Source organism: Pteropus vampyrus, unplaced genomic scaffold (genome assembly GCF_000151845.1).
Source record: "Pteropus vampyrus isolate Shadow unplaced genomic scaffold, Pvam_2.0 Scaffold8, whole genome shotgun sequence".
NCBI classification, from domain to species: domain Eukaryota; kingdom Metazoa; phylum Chordata; class Mammalia; order Chiroptera; family Pteropodidae; genus Pteropus; species Pteropus vampyrus.
The window spans coordinates 11,582,077-11,608,041 of NW_011888789.1; the positions used below are offsets into that span (position 1 = coordinate 11,582,077).

The following is a 25,965-nucleotide window of genomic DNA, read 5'->3' on the forward strand; positions in this document are numbered from 1 at the left end:
GTTCCAGATATAAGTGATAACATACAAAGTCTGTCTTTCTCTATCTGGCTCATTTCACTTAGCGTAATATTCTCGATGTCCATCCATGTTGTCACAAAAGACAAGATTACCTTCTTTCTCATGGCTGAATAATATTTATTTATTTATTTATAGATAGATAGATAGATAGATAGATAGATAGATAGATAGATAGATAGATAGATAAATGATAGATCGCATCTTCTTAACCATTCATTTGTTGATGGACACTTAGGTTGTTTCCTTATTTTGGCTGTTGTAAGTAATGCTGCAATGAACATGAGAGTACAGATATCTCTTCAAGATCCTGTTTTCATTTCCTTTGGGTATATTCCCAGAAGTGAAATTGTTGGATCATATGGTAGCTCTATTTTTAATTGTTGAGTAACCTCTATACTGTTTTCCATAGCGGTTGTACAGATTTACATTCCCAACAGTGTATGAGCATTACCTTTTCTCCGCATCCTCAGGAACACATGTTTCTGATGACAGGCACTGTAGCAGGCATGAGATGATATTTCATTGTGATTTTGATTTGCATTTCCCTAATAATTAGTGATGTTGAGCATCTTTTCATGTACCTGTTGGCCATTCATATGTCTTCTTTGTGAAAATGTCTATTCAGTTCCTCTGTCCACTGTTTAATCAAATTGCTTGATTTTTTGCTATTGAGTTATAGGAATTCTACATTTTTTTTGGACATATGATTTGCAAACATATGATTTGCAAATACTTTCTCCTATTCCAGAAGGTGCTTTTTCATTTTGTTGGTGGTTTCTTTTGCTGTCCAGAAGCTTTTTAATTTGATATAGTCCCACTTGTTTATTTTTGCTTTTGATGTCAAATTCAAAACAATCATCACCAAGACCGATGCCAAGGAGCTTACAGCTTATGTTTTCTTCTAGGAGTTTTACTGTTCCGATTCATACATTCAAGTCTTTAATCCATTTTGAGCCGATTTCTGTGTATTTTGTAAGATAGAGGTCCAGTTTCATTTCTTAGAATTTTCTTTTATTGTCTAGTGAGAAATCAATCACCACAGACTTCCAGTCTGGGAGTGGAATTCCATGTTAGGGTGAGGGGAAGAAGTACCCCTCCTCAGTCTCGCCTCTTCTACTCCCATCTCTCGTTTTCTTTTGGGAATTGGTCTTCTAGTGATGATGAAGGCTTGTGGTGGCCCTTTTTAAATATGAAACATCACAAGTCAGAGTGAGCTATGCCTTGGGGCACCGGGGCACCTCTGGAACAGACATTTGGGGAAAGACTATTCTTCCCTTCCCTTAAAAAGCATGCCTTGTTTTTCTAAGCTAGATGCTCACCTCTTTCCTCACTCTTCCCCGTGCCCTTCACTCCCTACCCAGCTCCTCCTTCAAGCTCAGAATACAGCTGTCTTGTTGCCTCTGCTCCACCTTTCTTTCTGGTCTACAGTGGGGGAAAGCCAGAGCTTGATCTCAAGAGCAGAAAGAACCTACCAAAGCAACCCACAGAGCTAGTAGAAATGGTCTGGAACAAAATACTTCTCAGGGATTTACTCAGCAGAGGTCAGAACCTGATACTCCAGTCCAGTTTGTCTGTTTATAGCTTTTTATTGCAGAATAAATAGTTCTGGCCATTGTGCATTTTAATGTCCGATATAGAGTATCACTTAGCAAAGTCCTGAGCTTCTCTGTCCTCCCCACCATCCTTCCCTTGGCTAAGTCTGGGGGCTGCCTTGGGGATGGAAGAAGAGCTGAGGAAACAGCAGCCTCAACTTGATCACTCTCTCACTCTGAGTCTCAGAACCCAATGTCTGAGAAATTTCATCTGGACGCCTGATTTTCTTCTAGAAGCATCTATTCATTCTTAACATTCTGGGAGAGCTTTTATGACACCTGTCTCAATCATGTTTGGGCTCTTTTTCCAGTTATTTCTGTTATGGTCTATTTTCTCAGGTTCTCTTTCCACCTCTTTTCTGTCTCCTTCAGTTTCCTTCTCTCTCTCTCTCTCTCTCTCTCTCTCTCTCTCTCTCTCTCTCTCTCTCTCTCTCATGTTCTCATGTCTCTGTCCAGTCACAGACCTCTTCATATCACCCTGTCTCTATGAGTCGCTATCTGTCTCTAGCCCTGGGTGTCTCCTCCTGCATCCTCCAGAGGACTCTGGGAAATGCCTGAGCGCGGCCCTTGCTTGTTGGGCCAGCGCTTTCATCCCAATCCAGGTGGCTACAATCCAGGACAGGATTTACGGTGCCCTGACCCTGAGCCGTCAAAAAGGAATAGCCAGATTAATGGGGTGGGCGGGCTGGGGCTGGGGTAATAATCGTTTGTTTGATGTGACAAGCCTGATAGGCGTTGATTTACTTACAGACTGATGGGCTTTTAATTGAGCACCTCCATCCCAGTCACTTCAAAGGCAGGGGAAGTTGACAAGGGACCCCTTTCACAGAAGGTTCCCAGTGACTGACAGCCCCCCCTCTGCTGACGCTCTCTCTTCGGCCCAGGATTGGGCTGTGTGGCCTTTACCAGGCCCTCTGGCAAAGTAACACATTTTCTGTGTAACTCAGAAATGGCCTTTTGTCTGCTGCCAAGGAAGGCAGGCCCTGCTCAGAAGGCCGGAGTCTTCCAGAAGGGTGAGGGATGGAGAGGAATGGGAGATGCTGAGACTGGTCCGGGAGGTGACCAAGAGCAAGAAGGGTGGGGAGTTCAGGCCTTCTACATGCAAATGACTACTTTTTCTTCAGTTCTTTTGCTGGTGCAGCTCTCCTCCCCCTCACATTCGCCTCCTCCTCACTTCCTCCCACATTTTAAGCCCTTCTTTTTGCTTTACTCTTCCCAGCTCTTGGGCCTCTTCCTACTCCTCCTCCTTCTCCTCCCACTTCCTCCTTCCTTCTCCCTTTCAGAAAAGGCCAGAAAATATGGAGTCGGCTTCTGCTGTCTCTGGAGTGGCCTGTTAACATCAGCCTCCTCCACCTTCTGGACAGCCTCGCTTCCCCTCTCAGGCTTCAGGCTGTGAGGCCTTCAGATCAGGACACCCTTGGACTTGGAGGCCAGGCCTCCATAGACCCCCCTCTCTCCCGCCTGCAACACGACAAAGTACAGATCATAGACCTTCGTGTCTAAGGCCAAGGACTCATGTCCAGTGGGATTTCCATCCCAAGCTTGTTAGGTCTAGAAGAGGCTTTAATAAAGGTTTATTCCGTTTGAAATTTGAGAAAATATTCTTTATCAGAGAAGTTCTGTCAGATGGATTTGCTTTGGTTTTGTTATGTTGTTTTGCTTTGTTTTGTTAAGTCCTACTTTATTGGCTGCTGAACTTCTCCTATTCATGGAAGAAGATACACCCAAAGCTCTCTCACAATGTCAGCTCACTTGCTGCTGGCTGGGCCGGGGTCAAATAAGTGGGGGCAATGAGTACTGTAGGCTAGGATCCCATCCCCATTAATGCAGCCAAGTCTCCATGCTTCCTCATTAGGTCAAGGGTCAGTGAGACCCCCAGCCAGGAGGAGCTTCAAGTTCTAAGTCAAGCCACTTTAGTGACTGCCCAAGACAGTGCAAGCCCTGTTCCCTGTGTTTTTCTCTTTGTTCCCTGTAGTAACTTGTCCGAGCTCATAAACCAAGAAGGAAATGAAAGAGCAAGTACCTGGCTGGAAGGACAACAATAATAACTCACATTTGCATAGCATTATCTAGTTTGGAAAGTACTTTCACATATATTAGCTTAATTGATTTTTTTAACAACTGTGTGAAGTAATAAATGCAATGTCATTATGCCCATTAGACAGATGATAAAATTGAGATTCAAAGGATAATGTGCTCTTAAGAGGCAAAATCGGGTCTCTAACTCTGGTGTTCTCCCTCCAAGTCTGCTCCTCCCTTCACTACATCTCACTTCATCCCAAAGACAACTGTCCCATCCCTTCTGAAGCTGCATTTTCTTGCTCCAAAAAGTGGTTCATTCCCTCCCTTGTTTTCTCCTTTTCGGGTACTCCCCTAGCTCCCCATCTTCCCGGTTTGGGTGTCCAGGGACAGAGCCTCCAGCCCTCACCTTGGGAAGCCAAACCTCTCCCTTCATCTCTGACCCAAAAGCCACTTCCAAACCTTGCCTGAGAGCACGATGTTCCCTTAAAATCTGCTGCCCAGTTCTCCTCTAGTGCCCGTACATGAAATAGGTGAAGCACCTGCGCTTTTGGTTCTCTGCTCTTAGAATGTGTCCACTGGCTATCATTTGAAGGTCCACCTAACAGACTCAGGTGTCTAACAGACCTAACAGGTGTCTCCTGACCTTCTAGGGGGTTAGTTTCTACTAGAGAACTAAGCCTTAATTAAGGCAGAGGCTTCAAAGAAACTAGCCTTCTCTTCCTTCTCTTTTTCCATGCCTTGGATATATTAACAGTGTTGCACTGGATGCCACGAGATATGGTTTGTTTACACGTTGGTCCCCTCACTAGAGCCCAATCCTTTAGGACACATTACCTGTCTTTTCAACATATATCTCCAGTTCCCAACAATGAAATTTGTGTTGAAATGATGTTGCTGAAATGTTTGTTGAAAGGCAGTAGAGTGGAGCAGTAGAGTCAAATAGCCTAGGGTCATATTCCTACCTCCACTGCTTGCCAGCTATAGCTCTCAGACAAGTCATTTAAATTTTCTATGCCTCAGTTTCTTCATCTGGAAAATGGTACAAAAACAGCACCCACCTCGTAAAGTTATTGTGAGGACTGAATGAGTTAATAACATATTTCACCTAATCTACAATGCACCATTATTTTAGGCCTAACAAAGAAAGAAAAAATGTTGTGAGATAACCTGTGACACAATGCTTTGTTAAAATCAATGTCAGAAATGTTAAAAAATGTGGATAAAATGCATCTTAGAATTGATGAAATACCTCTCTGTCAAACATTTAGAAGAGGAGCTGCACACAGCACATGCAATCTTTAAGTAAGAGCTACTGTTCAATTGCATTCTCACAAGAACCCTATGATGAGTAGGTTCATCTTCGTTTTACAGATGAAGAAACAAGAGATTCAGAGAGATGAAGTGGCTTGACCAAGCTCGCAGAGCCAGGGAGCCCGCAGACGGCATTTAAACCTGCCTTTGAGGTACAATAATCCATAGTTATTATGAGAGCTGGCAGCCGCCCACCAAGCTACCAGGGAGTTAGAAGCTGAGTTTTGTTCTCAATTGCATCAACTTTCCTTAATCTAAGTTTCTTTCCCTTCTGGTATAATTACTCTGCTTCTTCCTCCCCCTCCTCCTTTATACTTGGCTCAGATCTTGTTACTTTTCTGTTAATGGCTTCAGGTTTTACAGTATCTGCATTTAGAGGGGTATAAATAAATATAAAGGTAAGAATTGGCTTTTAAAGATGACACAAGGAAAGAAAAAGTGAGAGAGAATATGCCCACAGTCATGCATGGCGATGTATAGGCCCTGCGTGGACACCCTGAGGAACTGCCCACAGTGCTCCCACCAACCTACCACTGAGAGATTCTGACACTAGGCGTCCTGAGAAAATGTGGAAAGCACAGCTTGCCTCTCAAGCTGGGTTATCTGCCACACTAGACTTTCTTTTTTCCCATGACCCAGTGAGACACCAGGTGGAGGGGGTAGAGGGGAATTTGGGAGGGCCTGGGTAGGGCAGTTAACATTTCTAGGACCTTCTCTGGCTCTGCTTGGTACCCATCCCCTCAAAAAGGAGCATCTACTTGAATGAGTATACGTTTCTGGCTCACCGTTGCAGTGAGTCTGCGGTTAGGGAGGGTATCCCATTGCCTCCAAATGGAAACAATATAAAGATGTGTCACTGTTTTTAACATCAAAAAGGACACTTCCAGGATGTATTTTATTTGAGGTTTTGCAGTAGTCTCCCCCAGCAGCAGCCAAGGATCCATGGCTATCAAGGTCACAGAAAGATGCCACTTGCCATTTCTGCATCAGTTCCCCGTCTAGCAACTCCAATATTCTACCTCTTCTGCCAAGCGTGTTATGCTCATGTTAAAAGATAATGAATACAGAGCCCCCTTCAAGATCTTGGATGGGATGCTGCCCATCACTTAATAAAGCCAATTGGAACATGAATACAATAGACTATAGTACTGGACTGTGTTTTTTCTTCCCAAGCCGGGAGGCCAGTGACTGGCTAGAAGGTTGTATTTGTGAATTTTCTTGGGTTTTTGAAGATGAGATCAGGGTGGAGAGGGTTATTCCGAAACTTCTCTCAACTTTCCCACATGCACTGAGACCTGTTTGAGTACACAGTGGAGCTGAAAGCTGGACGAGGAAGAGAATCTAAAAGGATGATTGCATTAGGGAACTTTGCTGTGGGCAGCGGGGAGAGCACGCCATCCCTTTGTATCCCTGAATGGAGCTTACTGTTCTTCCTCCAGGACTGAATAAAATGTACTCTAGGCTCACATGCACCAGACAAAGAAAGGTACATCAGCAAATAAGGGGAAAGATGAACGTGGGTGTTCAACTATTCATTCACATAGTACACGCAGTTCATCTCCAAGGCTTCCAAGAAAGCAGCCGCACCCCAAATCCTTTCCGACACTGTCTGTATCGGAGCCTCCTCTGAGATAATCCTCTTAATGGAATATTTAAGAAATCGGATATAAATCACCAACCTTTTAATTTTAAGATTCATACTCCATAGGCCATGTGGTATATACATCTATCTACATATAGATGGTTGCAGGTGTCTTTTTGAGTGGCTGTTGCCATATTTTTAGGCTCGATGTGTTTTTCAAGATCTAAATCTACTTTTTTCTGGAGATATGGGTGCAATAATATAAATTTTAGAGATCGGAGCCCAGAAAATAAATGCACCTAGAGACATTTCAAAATTAAAACAAACATCCCTAAGAGGGGGGGAAAAAAACTTTTTCATCATTTGCAACACACAAAAATGCCTATTGTTATGATGCACTCATAAATAACTTGATTTTGGCATATGCTCTCTTACCAAACAGAAGACGAATAAATTAAATTTGATTTACAACCTTTTTCATTTTTATTAGCACAGCTCTGAACAGTTTATGTAAGGGACGTGCCAGAGCAGTTATGCCAAATGTCTTAAGGCGTTGGTATTGATATTATATAAATTAAGGTGTTTTAATTTGCATTCTTTAATTAACTAAATACTGGCAGAAAAATAAAACACAAGGGCAGCTCTGACTTATTGCCTCTATTAAACTGCTGACGTCTCTGAAAAGATGCTTTAAGTAAGCCAATTCACGTGGAGTAAAGGAGGGAGGGGTATTAACACTCTTATTTGGCAAAATATATTGGGATCTAAGAAACCAATACCCTGCTTTGCTTGCGAGGTGGTTGAGGGGGTGGATGTGTTCTGAATTTGTGTCCCCAGGGAAGAAGTTGACCAATGCTTTAACTATCCATCCTGCCCAGGTCTGAGCTGAAGAATCAGAGGGCACCCTAGCCCTGTCACTGGGCCTGGGTAGGCTCCTGAATGCGGGGCTCTGCAAACCTGGGCTGTAAACCCCAATCTGGGAAGAGATAAACTGGTTGAACTAATCCAGTGGTTCTCATATCAACATGATCATGTCCAGAAACAGAGGAAAGAAATAGTCAAAGACCCATCAATGAAAGACCCATTAGCTGCTTCTGGTCCATCCTTCCCAACACACATAGGCCCCCAAACCACAAAAAAGAAAAATAAAACTCTAAAAAGATGTGCCGGGGTTACTCTAATTCCTTTCCATGCCCTGGGTCTGTCACCACCTCAGAGACAGACTCCACTCTTAAAGTGAAGATGGTAGCTTATTCCTCATCCAAGTTTATTCTTCCTTTCCCTACTTTCCCTTTTTGTTCTTGACTTTTGTTCTGTTTCTCCTCTCCCAAGGGTCAGTGTCAACCCTGGTAAGGTCTCATCTTCTGTAATTTTTCTCTCCAGATTTGTAGGGAGGAACAGCTATCAAGAAAAGATTATAATTTCCAGTTGTTGCTTGTAGGAGAGAGATTTCTCCTCAAACACAGGTGAGAAAATTGGATTTCTTTTCCTTAAATCCACAGGGGCCTCAACGAGCCATTCGTAAAACAGCCTTTACTGTCCTCCTGCCATCCTGAGGGTGTCCAACTTGCTCTCTCTGCCTTGACTAGAAAGTGTCATGTCAAGGGCAAAGCCCTAGGGGCCTCATAGATACCTGTTAAGTTGACTAGAGACATCGCACAGGGCGAGGTGGGGTTGGGGAGCAGAGTTCACCTTTCTCCTGGCCCCACACTGCCTTTACACTTTCATACAGCATTGCATTTTTTGAGAAAGCCCGAAAGGAAGTTCTTCATGGGCCAACTGCCTAGACCTCTGAGTACTGTCATTACGTAATGTCCCTTTCCCAGCTTTCTTCCTGGATTCTTTGCTCCAGGAATAAAGGACAAATTCCAACTTTTAATAAGGAAAATACTGTCCTTCTTTGCCAGCATCCTATGCCCCTCCCACTCTCCAAAAAAATCGCACTTTCTTGTCGTTTCCCATCTTGCAGCTCTGTCAGTTGTTTTAAAACAACTGTTTTAAAACATGTCTCTTGTCATAAATAAGACTGTCATTATGCATTTTGACTGCAGCGGTGAAAAATTCACCCACTGAGAGAGAGGAGAGGGACCTGTGAGAGCCCCTTCAGGCCTGATGTGGAAATGGAATAAAAATAAAAAGACGCAGTCTAATGGTTTTTAACGACTGCAGTGTTTCTGGTATAGGTTGTTCGGACTTGGTTTGTTGTTGTTGTTTTTGTTGTTGTTGTTTATTTTTTAATCATGTGTTCATTGATTTAATTATTTAAGGAAATGAATAAGAAAAACAAAGATATCCTGACTGTAAGTGGTTGTATTGAACTTATCGATGTTAGGCCCGGGGAGACATGGGAAGGGTGCCTCAGAGTCCCCTTGGAAAGTTCTTCAAGATGTTAGAATTTTACTTTAGACATACTGGAAAGTACATTTATCCTGATTCCACAAGTCCATCAATACTCCACCCAGTCCCAGTGGTTCTTCCCAGTGTCATAAGGTCAAGGACACTAACAAAAAGTAAGCTTTGACTCAGTGGCCCAAGGAGGCTTAGGCCTAGGACCAAAAGTGAAGAGATAAAAATGGGGCTCAAAAAAGCTGCAGATACCAAAACGCCTGGGGAGTGAGATATTCTGCTGCATTTCTTTTTCCTTGCAAATGGTTAATAAAGCAGAAAACTCTTATCATCTCATACATACTCATCTTTTTATGCCTTTGAACTTTGCAGGTAATATCTATGCAAAAAAATAAAAAGAAAAAGAACGAAATGAAGACTACTTACCTGCCTTGGTGAGCACTCTACTAATAATAATTATTGATTTCATGATTTGATGTCTTCTAACACTTCACAGGCCTCATTCTGGAAATTCATGGTTAGGAGATGACCTTCCACTGACACTACCAAAACCATTGTATGCAATGTCTTTGCCTTCTCGGGCATGACCGAAAAAGGTCTAGATAATCCAGAGTCCTTGTTAGGGTTCACTTATTGGAAAGTTTACTATATTAAAAGATGCATTTGTCAATATCTTGGATTCTTTTAGGCCAGACTTGAATATTTCCTCTCCTCCTCCTTCTTCTCCTACTAAATGAGGGAGGAAGTGGGAAGGGTAGGAGAGCATGAGAAGTGTGCATGTTTTCTAAAATCCAAAATTAGAAATGGAACCCTTTTCTAATGAACCTTCAAATGAATGTAACCAGAAGGTCCCAGAGGTATTTCCCAGGTTTTCTTGCCTGCGTACCTCAGCTGAACTTCTAACTCACTCCACAGCTGTACGCCTCTTCTACCAACTTTCTTAAAAGGGGCTAGTTTTGAATGCATAGAGCTTTTAACCCAGCAATTCTCCTCCTAGGAATTCAACCTATAGTTAATCTAGCACACATGAAGAATGATACATATATTATAGACATATATATATATATACACACATACGTATGTACACATATACCTATATGTGGTTATTTACTACAAGAGCAAAAGATTAGAAACCATCCAAATACCCACCAGTAGGGGACTAGTCAAAATAAACTGGGCACGCCCATGCAACAATGCCCTGAAACGGAAATAAATAAATAAAACACAAAAGCCTATGATGCTTTTGTTATGATGCGATCTCCAAAATACATTAAGTTTAAAAAAGAAAAATGCAAGTGAGGAACAGCTTGTGTAGTTTGCTGCCATTTTTGTGTAAAAGGGGGAAACAATGTATATGTATTTGCTAATATGTGTACAAAATACCTCTGGAAAGATGGACAATAAACTCATAGCATTGCTACATTGGGGAGAAAAACTAGATGGCTAAAGGGAGCTTTTCTCACTATATAGTCTCATAGCTTTGCAAGTTGGCACCACGGGAACATATTTCACCATAAAGAAATGCACTTTTTCAATAAAATAAAAAATAATTTTAAATCATTTTTAAAGGGGGCTTATTCTGTAAATTTCCACTCTGAATGAATTACTCTATTTCTATACTTCTGGCCCTCGGTTTGATCGGGACCTTATCTCTCAGGTTTCTTTCTCTGAATAGAGGCTGGCCAAGGGCTACTAAAATAAATTCTTCTCGAAATTGTTCTGGAGTCTTGGAATTTGGTTTTATCAAATATAACCAGTGATAATCAAGTCGCTGCCTGAGTAGCTCTTCCCTTTTCTCTAATTGTGTTTGTTGAAACAAGTTTGGAGCTGCACATGCCAGCTAGTTAAGAGCCCAGCCTTGAAAGGGGCATGCTTTTGGCAAGTTTAGAGGCTTAGCCATGAGAAGTGGGGGACCATAGGAACATCATCACCATCACAGCTGAAGCCCACGTAAGGGTCAAAAGCAGGTGTGACACCAGTGAGATACCATAAGTGAGATACTTACAGTCTGTCTGTCACCCGCTGAGATCTGCTAGGTCTGGGGTACCCCCTGGTTCCAGATGGTAGAAGCTTAGCACGTGGGGGCAGGGTGTTTGGGTAAGCAGGGTCTCTGTTTCTCTTTCAGGGGCCTTTCGCTCTGCTCCAGGACTTCTCTTATACCCAAAAAAGAGAAAGTGCATGAACACACCTAGAATGGTTCACACTGACATCCAGAAGGTGTTCAATAAATGTTACTGGAATCTGAATTTAATTTTGAGTAAATGGACTTAAGAACAGTAGGTAACTAAACTACAGGGTACTGAGCAGAATTAAGTTAAGGCCCCTTGCCCTTTCTTTTTTAATTTTTTATTTTTTTATTTTTTAGGCAAGGCAACCCTTGGTCGACCTCACAGATTGCGAGGACTTTGTCAGCTTACAATCCCTTGTTTATTTATTTATTTTTTTACACCTACAGCACCTGGTCTTCCTAGGTGGTCTCCCATCCAAGTACTAACCAGGCTCAACCCTGCTTAGCTTCCGAGATCAGACGGGATCGGGCTTGTTCAGGGTAGCATGGCCATAGACCTGCCTTTTCTTTTTAATCTACAAAAGAAGCACATGGATGCCCAAAGGACAGGGCTGCCCTGCCTTTCAGGAGCTGGGAATGTGCAAACCTGAGAGATGGGAGGGCTGGACTGGCCGGCTTTCTCTGGTCCTTACCTACCTTAAGATCACCTCAGGCTTGCACCTTCTAAGTGGTCAATAAACAGTAGATGAATTAATTACTTCAATTCAGTTTGATTCATTGAGTAAATGTTCCTCTCACTTCCTTCTCTGCCTCACTTTCTTCTCTACCATATTCTCGTTCCTCAAGATGAAAGGAAAATCCTAATTGCGAAGATCAGTCCTCTGGAAAATGATTAGTCATTTGTTTTAAGTTTCTTCTGCTACTCTCTCTCTCTCTCCCTCAGTCCTGCACACAGAAGATTGGCTCAGGAAATGACTATTTGAATCCTAGTTCTGCCACTTTCGAGCTGTGTAATTTGGGCAAGTTACTTAACCTCTCTGGGCCTCAGTGCCTCCACTATAAAACAGGCATGATAATAGTACCCACCTCATCAGTTTGCGGTGAGAAGTAAATGAGTTCTTACATGTAAGGTGCTCAGAGCAGAGGCTGGCACAGAGTCAGAACTCAATAAATGTTATTATTACCCTGGGTAGAACACTCATTGTCTGCTAATCACAATTGAGGTGTTGGCTGATTGCTAAGGTATGATTCCTTCCAGCAGTATTTGCAACTTAAAAGAGGCATCTCTAAGAAAATTGAAAGCCCAAAGGAACAAAGTAGTCAAGGGTGAATGCCCAGGGCTAAGGTTGATGTATGGGGTGGGGTGGGAGGGAGGATTCGGGCAGATGAAGGCAAGAGGACTTCAAAAGCACACCTACTGGCATCCCCCTCTCCCGCCAGCCCTGCCTATCTCCCCCGGGCTGATAGGAGATAAATGAAATCACTTCTTCAAAGTACCCTACTCAAGGACCCGGATCAAACACCAGGGCTAGAAGATAAGCTTCAGTCTACATTTCCTTTTGTCCATTCCTTCCCACCAGGTCTCCAAAGGAAAATCCAGAGAGGAAAAGTAGTTAATTACTCCTCTTTCATCAAAGGGAGTTACCTCCCCATCCACAGGCAACAGGCAGTGATAGGAGAACTGGAGGGAGTTAGAAGGTCTCTTCTCGGCCCTTTGCCAGGGTTTGCTGTGTGACTTTACACTCCCTCATAAGGTCTCAGAGCCCAGTGCTTCATCTGGCAAAGGGGATAAAAACACCTGCCCAAAATAACTCAGAAAATGATGAACACAAAGATGTATTTGGGAAAAGATACTTTAACATGCTTAGATAGCTAACATTTTGTAAATTACAGTTATCCATCTTGACTCTTTGGGGGACTATGGCGAGGTGAGTGAGATATAAATAAATAGTTCTCTACATGTAAAATTCTTAGTCATTCATCACAAACATTCATTGGGCACTTACGGCATTCAGACTGCCTAGATTCACATCCCAGCCCCACCTCTTACCAGCTGGGACTTCTGACTAGTTATTTAACCTCTCCTGTGCCTCTACTTCCTCCTCTGTGAAATGGGAATAATGATAGGACCTTCCTGGTCGGGCTACCTGTAAGGATTATATGAGATAATGCAAGCAAAGTGCTTTCAACAGTGCCTGGTTGGCTCTCAGTGTTGGCTACTGTGATAATGATAGTTAAACAACTGGCTAGACAATAAGAATACAAAGAGAATGAGGACAATGCAGAAGCATTCACAGTCCAGTGGGAGAATGAACAAGTAAACAAACAATGGCAGACGCCATGTGCTACGTATAATAATAGAACATAATAAGAACTGTGAGGACAGAAGAGGGAGCTACTGGAGTATGCTCCCTGTAAGGCTGTCTGTTCTCGCTTTCCCCAGATTGTTCCTCTTGCTCCTCTGGCCCTCTCCGGCCCCCAGCTGTGTCTGAAGCCTGGGAGGAGGCCTGTGGAGGAAGCGCCCCCAGTGCCCTGAGTGCAATGCGCTACACCAGGGCTCCTGGCCAAGGCCTCAATTACCGGCCGCTAAAAAATATTAAGCGCCAGGGAGGAAAACCAAGTTCTCTATGAGGCCGACTTTTCAGAGTTCAAACAGTTTAAAAAAAAAAAATGTAAATAGTTACGCAGTGAGATATTATTTCATGTTGTTGCCATTAGGGTTTGAGTGTTATGCAGAGAGAGGCGATCATTCAGGCAATTCTGCCTCAGCAAGGACTGAAAACTCCACATTAACCCCACACAACAAATCTACCACCTCTAGCTCTCAACCTGACTCAGGCATTTTTTCCTGGGTGGTGAATTTTATGTAAATTGAAGTAGTGAAAAAACTATAAATATTCAGAATTTCCTAAAGGATTTTCTTGATGGCTTCTTGAGGGGAACTTTTTTTTTTTAAGACACATTTGACTGGAGGCTGAGGGAGGGAGACTCTCATTTCAGTGGATTTCTGGGACAGCTGGGGGTGGGGGTGGGGTGGTTATGGTCAGTTCCCGGTGCTGAGGCCCTCTGGATCTAGCTGCTGCCATGACTGCTCTCCACAGACACAGGTGGTCCATCACAGCCTTCATTTACCTGGGATTTTCTTTCTGCCAAACACTAAACATGGCACATGTATTGTCTGCTTTGGGCCTCCTGCCTCTGAGGTGGCCACTCTTACATTTTACACATGAGAAACTGAAGCTGAGGGAGGTGCACTTGCCCAAGACAACCATGTCATTGTGGTTCAGAGGCCTGACTCCAAGTGACCACTCTGCCACTCACCAGTCATGTGATTTTGAGTAAAGGACTAACCGCTCCTTCCCTCACCCTCTTCAGCTGTAAATGGAAATGAGAACAATAGTCCTGATGCTGATCAAGTGCCTGACACACAGACTTGCTGTTCTTTATCACAGTGGCTTGGGGCATTCTCCAGCAACCCTCACCCCTATCCTATTTTAATGGTGCTGCTCACTCGCAGGGCAGTCTAAGAAAGACCTGGAGAGAGGGAGAACCCCAAACCATACATCTGCCACTTATCTGCAAGGGAGGACATGTGTCATATACCCTATCCCTGTACAATAACTTTTTGCATGGACTTTTCAACCATACCCCTAGCACAATGCTCTGCCCACAGCTGGACTTCAAAATATATGGCCCAGCCGAATACTCAGCCTTATTATTCTCTCCTAGGTGAGAAGCTATTCGTTTGAAAACTGCCCTTGCTTTAGGCCACCAGGGCCCCATTTAGGACTCTGTGTATGTTAGCATTTCAGCTAAGTGAATGTCAAATACCGATTATAATAATTGTCTAGTAGTGTTTTAATTAGGCCTCTGGTCTGGCTGAGTATGGGTTCCCATTTTCTCTCCTAAGGCAACTGAATGGATCCAGCCAAGGTGCCCTGCTGCCCTCACCAGCACCCGAAAGGAATGGAGTCCCTACTCCTTGCTAGCACTTCCCAGGAAGGTGGGTGAGCAAAAACAGACCTGGTCTCCACCTCAATGCTGTCTGGCACCCACTGTTCCTATCAGTGATTACTGCTGTGGATTAAGGTTTCTTTTTAACGATAATATATTATTACCTAGGCAAATTCCCCACCTTCGCCCTGAGCCTAGCCATCCTGTCCTCAACTCTTCCTTTCTCCCTTCCTTTCATTCAGTCACTACCTTTTTCTTCTCTTTTCCTCTCCAAATAGAGAGTAAATATTTTATCATCCTCCATTCTTCTCTCTCTCCTTTCTGCTGCCTCCTACCCCTCTTCTCCTTCCAAATTTCTAAATGCCTTTTCTCTCTCCGCCCCCTCCCCTTTGCTCCCAACTGATTTCCCATTAATCATTCCTAACACACATCTGCTTGGGTCCTAGAAGGATTTCTTGGCTGGCTCTCACAGCTGGGCTGGTTACAATAATCAAGAAGGAGTCTTTCATCTTTTACTGTCTCCTAGGTCTCCCCTCTTCCCAGCTCTTGCTCCTCCAAGGTGCCGACAAAGGCCCACCCTTTTCCATTCTGTAAGGCTTTCTTCTGTTCTCTCTCTGCATAGCAGTTTCCCAAAGGCTAAATGGTGCTGAAGGCTGAAGCAGCCCTGCAGTGGACTTTTAAATGTAGTGTTGGCAGTGGCAGCGATGGATGTCAGAATGCAGAGGCTGGCATGACAAGATCTGGGGGCAGGAGAGGGGGATAGAGCCCACCACAATAAAGTAAATGGGATCACCACCCCTCTTCTTTGTACCCCTCTGCTGCAATATGTAAGACATCTCCCAGTAAGGGTACCCCTTGACATTCCTTTTAATCTGATTTTACCAGAATTAAATTTGGGGTAAGGAAAGACAGTGGAATTTCTAGGAGGTCTATAAGTACTGCCCAAGAAACAGCACAGATCTACAGAGCACATTTAGTTTAGCGTTTGATTGATATGGCCTGGGAGTGGCGCCTGCTGTCTTCTTTACTGAGCATGATAAAGGTTCGGGATTGCTATTTGTTATTTCTGTGATAGTCCTTTCTTTCTCTTTGAAGAACCCCCTTTGAAATCTCCTATCCCCATCTTGGGTTCTCGTTGTCTCGAAGCGCAGAACAACGCGGCAGTCAGGGACCGGTAGTCCTGAAGCAATATGCCCCGAATGACAGGCCTGACAATCAGAGTGATGGATGAGGGCTGAGAAAGTGGTACTCGAAGCGAGGCAGTGACACCAGCGCGCCTCCACTGGCCGCCGAAAGCACGGAGAAGTGGTCTCCCCAGAGGCCCGCGCACAAAGGACCAGCTTCACCTTCTGACGATCCGCGGTCCGGGAACTTTAATGTCAGACTATGACTGTGTAAAATCTCTGCCAGGTGCGAAGCTGGCAATGCACACTCTATCCGAAAGGCGCGGAGGAGGGGGAGTAGAGGAGGGTATTGTTATTTTTAATAAAAAGTTTTTATTCCGAAATTTCCCTGGGAAAAGGTAGTGCATTTTTCCCCGTGAGAAGAAAAGGATGGGGCGGAGGGTGAGCATCTCTCGAGTTTGTATCAACGTGCAGCACTTAGAAATCCCCATCTTCTCGGGGCTCTGGCCTATCCAGTGACCCCGGGTGCCCCCAAAATAGCAGCTAGGCGCCGTGCAGTGAGGGAATTTTACGCCTCTAAGCAGGACACGATAAGAAACCTGAAACACACCCAGACACTGAACCTATAAATCAAGGCGCACAGCCTAGAGTACCGCGCTTGCCCGCGACCATCTCACCCCGGAAGAGAGTCCTCAAACTTGCAGGCTTCGGACAGGACAGGCTCAAAGTAGTTGGAGCGGCTTACGCCGCGTCCCGAGAACCGTCGATGCCTCCGAGGCTCGGGCGCTCCCAAGTGACACACCCGGGAGACTCCAATTCGGCGAAGAGAACTGGACCGGAGGGCGCAGAGCCGGAGCAGAGCCCGAGCAGGGCCGGAGCGGGGCTAGGGCTCTGCAGGCGCCGCCCGCCCCCACGCGGCCTCCGGGAGAGGACAGGACTCGGTAGTACCGGAGCCGGCGCCGTGCGCTGCTACCCACCTCCCGCCCCAATCCACCCCACCGCAGACGCACTCGGCCAGCGGGCGACTGTCCCCACCAGCACCTCCCCCGGGTGGTGTGAAGGGAGAGGGGAGAGAAAGCGAAAGGAAAGCCAGCGGAGGGGAGGGCGCAGAGCCCAGGGTCCGGGATAAGTCTGGTCCTCTGTGGGACTCCCGGGCAAGGGCGGCCCAGTTGGGGGGAGGGGAAGAGTACAGCGGGTGGTAAAGGCCGAGGCGGCGGCGCGGCGCGGGCAAGGCCCCTTTAAGGTTCTCCCCTCCCACCGGCGGCGCAGGCCTCCGCCCGCCGCTCTCCCCGCCCCGGGGTCCCGGCGAGAGCTGCGATTGGGCGGGCGCGGCGATCCCTTTGAAGTGTGGCTGCCGATCGCGGCTATTTGACGTGCGGCTCGCGGAAGGCGAAGGTTTTTGTGTTGCTCGCCGGGGCTAGTAGCGGCGGCGGCGGCGGCGGCGGCGGCGTCGGTGGAGGAGGGGTGGAGGCGCGGCGACTGCTGCACCGCGCTCCACGCTGCGGAGCGAGCCACCCGCCCCGGGAGCTCGCCTCCCCGGTGCTCCCCCTCCCTCCCCGCCCCCCCAGTGGCGCTGCCTCCTCCAAATGAGCGATTCGCCCGCTGGATCTAACCCAAGGACACCCGAAAGCAGCGGCAGCGGCAGCGGCGGCGGCGGGAAGAGGCCGGCGGTGCCGGCGGCGGTGTCCCTCTTGCCCCCGGCGGACCCCCTGCGCCAGGCGAATCGGCTTCCTATCAGGGTCCTGAAGATGCTGAGCGCTCACACCGGCCACCTCCTGCATCCGGAGTACCTGCAACCGCTGTCCTCCACTCCCGTCAGCCCCATTGAGGTCAGTCTGCTGGTCGCTGCCCGCGCAGCGCCGTCCCCATTCCGCGCACCGCTGCTCGGCCGATGGCCCTACTGCCTGTGCCCCGGGGCTCGGCGTGATGCTCAGGTCCGGCCACGCTGGCGGACTGGGTGAGGAGGGTCGGAGAACAGAGCGATCAGAGTACACCCCGTTCTCCCAGGCTTCTCCATGAAGGTTCCCCTTCCACGCTCTCCCATGGTATTTTCTCTCGGATTACGTTTGCTCTTTAAGTCTTCACTGGGTCCTTTACTTTTCCTTGGCACCCAGTTTCCAGGCCAGAAACGATCTCTCCTGGGCCTTTCCCGCCTCCCCCAACCCCCACCATCAGCGGGGTTTGTTCTCTTTGAAGGCCGAATCGCCCCCGTCCCACTCCGCCTCTGTCCCATCCGGTTAGAGCGCACGACGCCCAGGCACTCTCGATCCTAGGTCTTTCTTTCTTCTTCCCACTTCCCTGGGTGCCCTCCCCGAGGGGGAGAGACTACTAAGAGAGCGCCAACTGCAGCCCCGGCTTTCGAATGCGCTTCTCCCCACTCCTACCCCGCGGCGCCACCGCCAGAAACCCGTCCCAAGCGAAGTTCCCCAAACTGAAGGAGTAAGTTTTTCCCTGAGCACAGAGAAGGGGGAGATTAGAGGGAAGGAGGCGAGTCACAGCCCCTCCTCCAGCCCGGACTCCAGAATAGTCACCTTCTCCCGCGGTGGCCTTTGGCGGACTACTTCCACGGCCTCATTCCCCAGGGCCTGCGGCGCACCCCGGGACCCAGTGGAGGGAGGGAGGGATCCGACCGACGGGCGGCGTGAGCGCAGTTCCGCCCAGCTGCCCCGCCCGCAGGGCTCTCGCTCTCAGACCCTCTCCCCAAAGCCTTCGGTTGGCCGCCACCTCCGGTCCTTTCCGCCCCCACCCAGCTCCGCAGGCACCCCCGCTTGCTCCGTCGGTCTCATAGCCTCACCCCTTCTCCCTTCCCTTGCTGCTGTTTCCCATAGCTGGACGCCAAGAAGAGTCCATTGGCGCTGCTGGCCCAGACTTGCTCTCAGATCGGCAAGCCGGACCCGCCGCCCTCGTCCAAGCTCAACTCAGTAGCGGCGGCGGCCAACGGGCTGGGAACTGAGAAGGACCCTGGCCGGTCCGCCTCGGGTGCCGCCTCCGCGTCTGCGGCGCTCAAGCAGCTGGGAGAATCCCCAGCAGAAGACAAGTCCAGCTTCAAGCCCTACTCCAAGGGCTCCGGCGGCGACTCCCGTAAAGACAGCGGCTCCTCCTCGGTGTCCTCCACCTCCTCCTCCTCCTCCTTGTCCCCAGGAGACAAGGCAGGCTTCAGGGTCCCCAGCGCCGCCTGCACACCCTTTCCCCCGCATGGAGCGCCGGTCTCCGCGTCATCATCCTCCTCCTCGCCCGGTGGCTCCCGGGGCGGCTCCCCGCACCACTCTGACTGCAAGAACGGTGGCGGGGTTGGCAGCGGGGAGCTGGACAAGAAAGACCAAGAGCCCAAGCCCAGCCCGGAATCTACGGCCGTGAGCCGTGGGAGCAGTGGGGAGCCTGGCTCACAAGGCGGCAGTGCTGAGGCTGGGGCATCCGGGCGCAAGTCGGAGCCGCCCTCGGCGCTAGTGGGGGCCGGCCACGTGGCGCCAGTGTCACCCTACAAAACCGGCCATTCCGTGTTCCCACTGCCACCCTCCAGCATCGGCTACCACGGCTCCATCGTGGGCGCCTACGCCGGCTACCCCTCTCAGTTCGTGCCTGGCCTGGATCCTAGCAAGTCTGGCCTCGTGGGAGGCCAGCTGTCTGGGGGCCTGGGCCTGCCACCTGGCAAGCCCCCCAGCTCCAGCCCGCTCACCGGGGCCTCTCCGCCCTCCTTCCTGCAGGGATTATGCCGCGACCCCTACTGCCTGGGAGGTTACCACAGCGCCTCGCACCTCGGCGGCTCCAGCTGCTCCACTTGCAGTGCGCACGATCCGGCTGGGCCCAGCCTAAAGGCTGGAGGCTACCCACTGGTGTACCCCGGGCACCCACTGCAGCCCGCTGCGCTCTCGTCCAGCGCCGCCCAGGCCGCACTCCCAGGCCACCCGCTCTACACCTATGGCTTCATGCTACAGAACGAACCGCTGCCGCACAGCTGCAACTGGGTGGCAGCCAGCGGGCCATGCGACAAGCGCTTCGCCACCTCAGAGGAGCTGCTCAGTCATCTACGGACTCACACGGCCCTGCCGGGCGCGGAGAAACTTCTGGCCGCCTACCCCGGGGCCTCTGGCCTGGGCAGCGCCGCCGCGGCCGCTGCAGCCGCTGCCTCCTGCCATCTGCACCTCCCCCCACCCACCGCCCCGGGCAGCCCCGGGTCGCTGTCATTGAGGAGTCCACACACTTTGGGTCTAAGCCGGTACCACCCCTATGGCAAGAGCCATTTATCTACAGCTGGGGGCCTGGCCGTGCCGTCCCTCCCCACAGCCGGACCCTACTACTCGCCATATGCGCTGTACGGACAGAGACTAGCCTCAGCCTCCGCGCTCGGATACCAGTAACTACAACTCTTCCTCCCTCCCACCTTCCCAACCCTCCTCTCCCCACCTCCCCCTCCTTCTCGGCCTCCCTTCCCCCTGCCGCCTGGCCTCGCTGCAGCCTCCACTACTGCTTGTCCCTGCCGGATTCCTCCCCCAACCCAGACCCTCCCACCGGACTGTGTATTTATTTACTATAATGTTAGCTTACAAGCTGGGAATATAAGTGCATTAACGGCCCACACGAGTCGATGGTATGCAAAAAGTCTGTGTTCCCCCAAATAATAATATTAATCACAAATAACTACATGTTCCCCGCCCCTCTTCCTTTCTTTAATTATTTTTTTTTCTTTTTCTTAGATATGTTTTAAATTTTTTTCCTTTTGCTTTTTTTGTCCATTTTTGATTGGTTTGGTTTTAGGGGAAGAGGGAGAGTTGGGGTTCTGGGGTTCTTCTCTTTGTTTTATTCCCCCTTCCTGGGGAGTTTCTTGCATGCTTCTTAACCGTTAAAACTACATTTCTCCCCTTCTCTTTCCCTTCTTTTCCCTTCATTCCCTCTTGTTTCCTTCCATTTGAGGTTCTGTTTTTTCTTTTGTACAAGTAACAGAGAGAAGATATTTTTTTGTATCGAATTTGGGGGTTGCAAGGAGGGGCCTTGGTATCAGGAGGTCTTGCCTCTGTTGACCCAGAACTCTGCTCTGTGACTCCTCCCCTGAGACCCTCTCCTCCTAGGGTCCTTGATCTGTGCCCTGGCTCCCAAAATTAGAGCCTTTCCTCCTTTACTTGGTCTGAGCACAGAGAGCCCTGAAAGAAGGGCCCAAGTGGCCTCAGACAGAGCCCTTCTACTTCCAGACTCTTCCAGGCCCCAAACACCCGGTGGCCACACTGCCCACTTGTGGGGGGGTGGGGGTGGGAGGGGGCTTGTAGGGCTCCTTTTAATTCAATTATAAGTCCAAGAAGGCCCTGTTGGTGTGCAACTTTGCTCTTTATATTTTGCGAAGAGCTTTTATAGTCATTGTTTTTCTCTCCTTTCCTGGGGCAGTGGTCCCTCTCTTGAGGTGGGGGGCGGTGTCAGTTATCCTCGCTAGATCCCTCCAAAGCAGACCAATGGTGATATCAGCAGGCAGAACAACCTTTTAGCTCCATTGGGGGAAGGTTGGAGAGTCAGGGAGCACACAGATCACAGCAGCCCCTGTCACCCCCTACTAGGCCTGACCCAACAGAGTCCCGAGTTGGCAGTGGGCTTCCATGGGCTCCCTCAGTGACTGGGATTGAAGACTCGGGCCCTGGGTCTTCTACCCACACCATCCCTCCTCCTGGTCTTAATACAGCAGCATGGGGGGACTGCGGAGCCTGTTTGGGATGAATAGAACTCTCCCTTGGTAAGACTTATTTTGTTAATAAATGAAATACTTGGCTATATTCACACCGTGGTGTTTCTCTCTTCCCTCACCCACCACCCTACTTCCAGACACCTAAGCAGATACCCTTTTTTTATTGTTTAAAATACGTTATGGTTTCCTTCTCAGATTTCCATTCAAGGACGAGTTTAAAGCCTGTCCTCAAAAAAGAGGGAAGAAAAAAACAAAACTTCTGCCAATGCATTACAAATAATGTAAAACCGCCTTTCTTTTTTTTTCACTTGGTGATTTAGTTCCCAGCCTCACTTCACTTCAAAGACCTTGACATTTCCTGGGGACAGGTTGGGGGTGGGGGGAGTGTGTAAATGTGGATTACCCTCTGGGCCTAGATTCGAGGTACAAGGGGCTGAAAAGGAACCAGGATCCAGGGCTCAAACACAGACTTCTGGCAGCATGGTCCCAAAGCCCTAAGGGTGAGCAAAGACAACGTGCCTCTGGCGCCACCTGGTGTCAGAAAGACGAGCGACTGGCGCCAACCCCGACGGCACCTCGCGTGTTTTTCCCAGTCTAAATGCCAAGGCTTTCCTCTTTACTGAAAATGCCTTTTACACACCTGAAACCAAAAGGTAAATGCACCTGCTGAAAGAGGTGCTTCGCAAGGCTTGGAGGCTCCCCCAAGGCCAGTGCTGGGTTGTCTGCCTCAGTTATCTTCGCTCCCAGAGACATCTGAACAGGATTTGGGTTTTACTGAGAAGGTGCAGCTATTATTCGGGACCTTGAAGCCACTGGGTCCCTGTTTACTTAAGCTCACACGACTGACTGACTTCTGTATCCTCGGGGAGGCGAGGTTGGAGTGCCGTTTATAGAGATGATGGGGCGAGGACCAGGGCACTGCACGGAGAGTCCCCGAGGTCGGAGAAGATGGATGGTTGCTGGAGGCGACGAGGCCCGGGCCGCATCTTCCTGGGGCGGCGAGCTGGGGACGCCTGCCGAGGCCTGCCCGCGCAGGTTGCCGCTGCGGGATTCCTGGCGCCTGCTCGCTCCAGGCGCAACACACCTAGGCGCGTGGGCTCGGCATCCAGCGCCCAGGACTCGGGGCCACCTGTTGGGTGCACCTCAAAATGGCCTTCCTCGCCCGGTCCTGGCCGTTGCTGCGCGGCTTTGGGATCTGTTGTTGTTGCTGTTGTGTTGTTTTTGCTTTGCTTTTTCTGAGCAAGGCGACTTATTGGGCAGTTAGTGCTCCGCAAACTACGTACTTCTGAAACGTCCGTCGACCCGAGGTCAAGTGCACAAGGGGTGGGAGAGATGTTCTCTGCTCGCGCTGTTCCAGCCGGCCCCAAACTCCACTAGAGAATCGCAGCGCGGGGTCTCAGCCTAACACAGAGTCACCCCATCCGGACTTGACAGAACCTCAGCATAAGATATTTTTGTGGTTTGGGGGATCTGGGTTTGGGAGTGTGGGGGGGGCGCCCCTATATCTTGGTTTCTGAGCAAATTCCTTCACTAGTCAAGAGAACCTCTGCAGAAACTGTCGGTGCTGGCCACTACAAAACCCTGTGCGTGTCCCTGGGGTAGGGACCAGGGCTGCTAGCATCATTAGGCACCTGGGAGACTGAGTCAGGGAGAGGCTGAGTGGGCTGGAGTAGCCTCCCTGAGACCAGCTCAGGGTCTTCTAGAGAATTGGCCTGAACCTTTAAAAGACATGAAATATAGCAACTTGCTTTAATTTTCCTTTTTCTCTGTTCTTTTGTGTGCCATTGGTTATTTCTTTCCCATCCTCCCTGTCTCTCAAGTCCCCCTCTTAGGTACTTTTTTTTTTTTTTTTGGCCTTCTAAAACTGCTGGAAATTGCTCCCTCTGCAGGAGGACTTAAACTTTTTCTTAAACTTGTTCAGACCTCCTCACCTAAGGACCACCTCTTGTTAGGACCAGAGAAAGGAAGAGATTCAGTATCTCCAATAGCAAGCTCTCCAGGTAGCAAAAGAAGCTTTTCTGTAGCTGCTTGGCTTACCGTGAGGTCTGAAAATGCAGTGTAGAAACTCCTCAGACAATCCCCAGAATGTATTAGCTTCCTCTGCAGACCTGGAAGGTTGCCCCCAACTACCATAGTGACACCAAAGGGCAGGCATTATAGTCTGGAGTGTCCCAGTTCTCACCCTGAAATGTCAGTTCTCTCCACCATAAATGGATGACATTCCTAACAAATGTGGCTGTTTTAATTAGCTGGTGGGGAATTTGTTACTTTCTGTAGCTAAATTCTCATTAAACAAAGTTGCTGTTTTAATAGAGATAATACTCCCCACCAACTGCTTATTTACATAATTAATTCATCCAGCAACTCTTTTCTTTGAGAATTACCTCCACCTTCTAATTCACCTCCTTCTCATCCTAGCCCTCTTCCTCCTCTTCCTCCTAATCTCTCCCAGGCGCCAAAGCACCGGGAAGGGTAGAAGCCACAGAGCTGGAACTTGAGACACTGGACGTTCCTGGCTCCAGGTCATATTTTCACACCTCTTGCCTGGTTATTTTTGTGGCTTCGTGGGCAGCAGTTGGGAGAAAGGGAGGAGAGAAAGAGGAAAGGCTCACACTCAAATACAGGTTTGACACAAACAATTTTAACTTCCCAGTCACCACCACCAACCCCCACCACCCCCACCTACCCCAGCCCTCCCCCAATCCACCTCCGAAGAAATCTACAGCCCTAGGGAGAGGTGTGGGACCCTTTACCATCTTCAGACAGCCATAACTGCCTTACCCGCCAGTACCCTGTGATGTGTGTCTCTCAATATATGAACTAACTCCTTCCTGATATGTATCTGGGTTATCGTGGCTTTATTAATCATTCTGTAGGGGAAGCTGCACTCCAGTTTTCTGTTTGATTTGATTTCATTCATCCTGTCTTTTTGTAAAATAGATGGTTGAGTGCATCCGATAATGTATGGTTTAATTTGGAGCACTATGGGTTTGAATTACCATTTTCATAATGTGCTGTGCATTAATGTGTTACATCATTTATAAAGAGGAATGTGCTGGGTTTCAAACTTTCTCCTGAAAGCCAAAGTCACCTAAAGGAAACAAAGCCAAATCACACCAACCCATCTTCTTACCTCACTGCCAGAGAAACAAACTCCTTCCTCCCTCACCCGGTGAAATCTGCCAATGCTCATAAAACCCAACATGAGGCTTTTGTGTTCACATAATGCAGGTGGGTGTCAAGGTTTTGGGGGAACTTGCACATGGCTGCCCGGGAGCCATCAATGGCAGTACAAAGCTTCCCCTCATCATTGCATAACAACAGCTTTACAGCCAGCCCCGTTTTTTTGGAGACCTCCAGTGGACGGTTCTCCTCGACCCTAATCCCAGCACTCCCTCCCCAATGGCTGTAATAACACCAGCTGTCTGTTACTCAAACTCTGACTGAGGAGGAAAAAGCACTGATTATCCAAATACAGTCATTAAAGGGGAAATGTGTTTTTAGGACTGTCAGAGTGATTAATGAGGGCTAGCCGTCTTTGCAAATGCACTTGTTTAGTCTAACTGGCAGCTTCTATTTTCCTATTGATTTATTGCAGCCGTTGCCGGGCCTTGGTGTGTGCGAAGTCAGGGCACTTCACAACTGTGCCCTGTTTAAACAGGAAAAGCATGCACCATTTTGTCCAGGAGGGAGGGGTCAGCCCAAAGTCTCTCCCTTCAGTTCAGTCTCCAGGGGCCCAGACCAACAAAGAAGACATTAAAAACCTGCAGCCCGGAGAGGGAAGGAAACTGCCTCCCCTCAGTTGTCCCCACTCAGTTCCAAGGTCAGTGGAGACACACCACGGCGCCTGGACAAAGCCTGCCCTATTGTAACTCTCAACATGCCCACATTTTTCTCCTCCAGTCCCCCCAAACCACCTGTCAGCCACTGAGTTCAAGTACAGGAAAGGCACCCAACACAGGAGGAGGCAAGGGAGGGGACTTATGGGGCAAGGCCAGGCAAAAACAGAAACCAAGCAACTCTCCATGGTCCAGGGGTAGGAACAAGGTCAGGGGCTTTGCCAGAAATTGATGAGGCCAGTGGTTGATTTCAACTTTTAAATAAATGGGGGGGAACATAAGAGTGATAGAGACTTCTTTCTACTTGTACAGTTTATGTTTTGACAAATAACATATCTACTGGCCAAAATAGAAAAATGACACCTTGGAAACGTGTCCCACCGTTTGAGGATTACATTTCCAGGTGGTCAGGCATCACAGCAAACAGAATTTATGGAATTCCTGCTATATGCCCAGCACGATGCTGGATGCCATGAGGCACAGAAGAAAACTGACAAAATT

General features: G+C 48.4%; 1 protein-coding gene and 1 pseudogene across 1 annotated transcript; one reads left to right on the top strand and one right to left on the bottom strand.

The window, feature by feature from the left end:
• Positions 1 to 11,317: 11,317 nt before the first annotated feature.
• On the bottom strand, positions 11,318 to 11,436 carry LOC111729150 (annotated as a pseudogene).
• Positions 11,437 to 17,325: 5,889 nt separating this feature from the next.
• Positions 17,326 to 21,717, top strand: ZNF703 (zinc finger protein 703). Its single transcript, XM_011372147.2, has 2 exons — positions 17,326 to 17,786; positions 18,786 to 21,717. Exons 1-2 carry the CDS (start codon positions 17,544 to 17,546, stop codon positions 20,313 to 20,315), a joined length of 1,773 nt encoding a protein of 590 aa, XP_011370449.1. The 5' UTR covers positions 17,326 to 17,543; the 3' UTR covers positions 20,316 to 21,717.
• Positions 21,718 to 25,965: the final 4,248 nt, after the last annotated feature.